The sequence below is a fragment of the Microtus ochrogaster genome (assembly GCF_000317375.1).
Source record: "Microtus ochrogaster isolate Prairie Vole_2 chromosome 14 unlocalized genomic scaffold, MicOch1.0 chr14_random_1, whole genome shotgun sequence".
Taxonomy (NCBI): domain Eukaryota; kingdom Metazoa; phylum Chordata; class Mammalia; order Rodentia; family Cricetidae; genus Microtus; species Microtus ochrogaster.
Window position 1 is genome coordinate 27,566,777 of NW_004949096.1, and position 1,886 is coordinate 27,568,662.

At 49.0% G+C, this 1,886-nt stretch overlaps 1 protein-coding gene across 1 annotated transcript in view; it reads left to right on the top strand.

Annotated features, from left to right (window-relative positions):
- Positions 1-1,413, top strand: part of Rpusd2 (RNA pseudouridine synthase domain containing 2) — a 4,772-nt gene extending 3,359 nt beyond the window's left edge. The window contains exon 3 of the mRNA XM_005364257.2: positions 421-1,413. Within this exon, the coding sequence (XP_005364314.1) occupies positions 421-1,149 (729 nt within the window). The 3' untranslated portion in view covers positions 1,150-1,413. The remainder of the gene's footprint in view (positions 1-420) is intronic.
- Positions 1,414-1,886: the final 473 nt, after the last annotated feature.

Below are 1,886 nucleotides of genomic sequence, written 5' to 3' on the forward strand. Positions count from 1 at the left end.
ATCTGCCTGCCTCTGCCTCCCAAGTGCTGGGATTAAAGGCGTGCACCACCAGCGCCTGGCTTATGTGGGTATTTTGCCTGCATGCATATATGTGCACCATGTTCATGCATGGTGCCTGCAGAGGTCAGAAGGGGAACAGATCTCCTGGAACTGGAGTTAGGGATGGTGGTGAACAACCATGTGGGTGCTGGGAACTGAACCCAGGTCCTTCGCAAGAATAGCAGGTGATCTTAACTGCAGAGCTATCTCCCCTGATTTCATATTTCCTAGATGAGGTGTGGGGATGCGCAGAGCTTAGCTCACTCAGGATGGTGAAGCTGACAATGCTGGCATTAGGGTTTGAATTACACTGCACTCTGTAGAGGGTTGGGCTTAGTGGTTTTGCTTTGGATTAACTTTTCCCGTCTTCCTCCTTTGTAGTTGGAGAAGGAGTATGTATGCCGGGTTGAAGGGGAGTTCCCTGACCAGGAGGTAATTTGCAAGGAACCCATCTTAGTGGTGTCTTACAAGGTAGGAGTGTGCCGTGTGGATCCCCAGGGCAAGCCCTGTGAGACTGTGTTTCAGAGGCTGAGCTACAATGGCCACTCCAGTGTGGTACGGTGCCGACCGTTTACAGGCCGTACTCATCAGATCCGAGTCCACCTCCAGTTTCTGGGCCACCCCATTCTCAATGACCCCATCTACAATTCGCCTGCCTGGGGTCCTTCTCGAGGCCAGGGGGGCCACATTCCAAAGACAGATGAGGAACTTCTCCGGGACCTGGTTGCAGAGCATCAGGCCAAAGAAAGCCTGAATGTGCTAGATATCTGTGAGGGTGACCTGGTCCCAGGACTCATGGACTCTGCAGCCCCCTCTTCGGAGCTGGCCAAGAACAGCCTGCAGGAGTTGACCAGAGTAGCCCAGAAGACAGATGGAATAGCTGAGGCAGCCTCTCAGGATCTGGACACACCAGAGAAGGCTAACGCAGTGAAAGCAGATGTTATGAATCAAGAGACAGACCCACTCTGTGCAGAGTGCCGGCTCTTGCGACAGGATCCCTTGCCCCAGGATCTTGTGATGTTCCTGCATGCCCTCCGCTATAAAGGGCCAGACTTTGAATATGTCTCACCCATGCCAGCCTGGGCACAAGATGACTGGCAGGAAGACTGAAGGATGTGGCCAATGGAAGAAAGACTTCTTGGGTTGGACCAAGGATGGGCCTTGGGGCAGGGACTGATCCCATTGGTTAGTACTCAGGGTTTGGGGAAGAGTGAAGGTTCAACTGTAAAGGAACCTGCTTGTTCTTGCTACCTCTTTCCTTCTAGCTCATCTGGAGACTTTCAGGTCTGTAAATATATTATTTTTTCTTAACACCTTGTGTATCTGTTTTTACTAGTTATCTTACAGCTCCTCCCGCCTCCCCCAATGCTAGGTCCATCACCAGGAAGGCAAGTGCTCTACAGCTAAACTCCATTCCTAGCCCCTTAGTCCTTCTGAGTTTCTCTTTGTAGCTCAGGCTACCTCTGCCTCCCGAGTCATGAAGTCACAGTCATGAAGCACCGTGCCTTGCTTTTTTTTTTTTAATTGTGATAAAATTCACATAGCATAAGAGTAAGCAGTTTAAGATACACACTTCATTGGCATTTACTGTATCCTCAAACTTGAGCAACCTTAATCTCATGTTCTCACCCCTAAAGCAAATCTGTTAAGCACTCCTTCCCTTTTCCCTCCCTCAGCTTCTAGTAAGCTTAGTCTCTTCTTTATGAATTGTGTGTTTTAGGCATTTCATATAAATGACTATAACCTCTGTGTCTTTTTTTTGTTTTTTAAGATTTATTTATTTGGAGCTGGAGAGATAGCTCAGAGGTTAAGAGCACCGACTGCTCTTCCAGAGGTCCTGAGTTCAA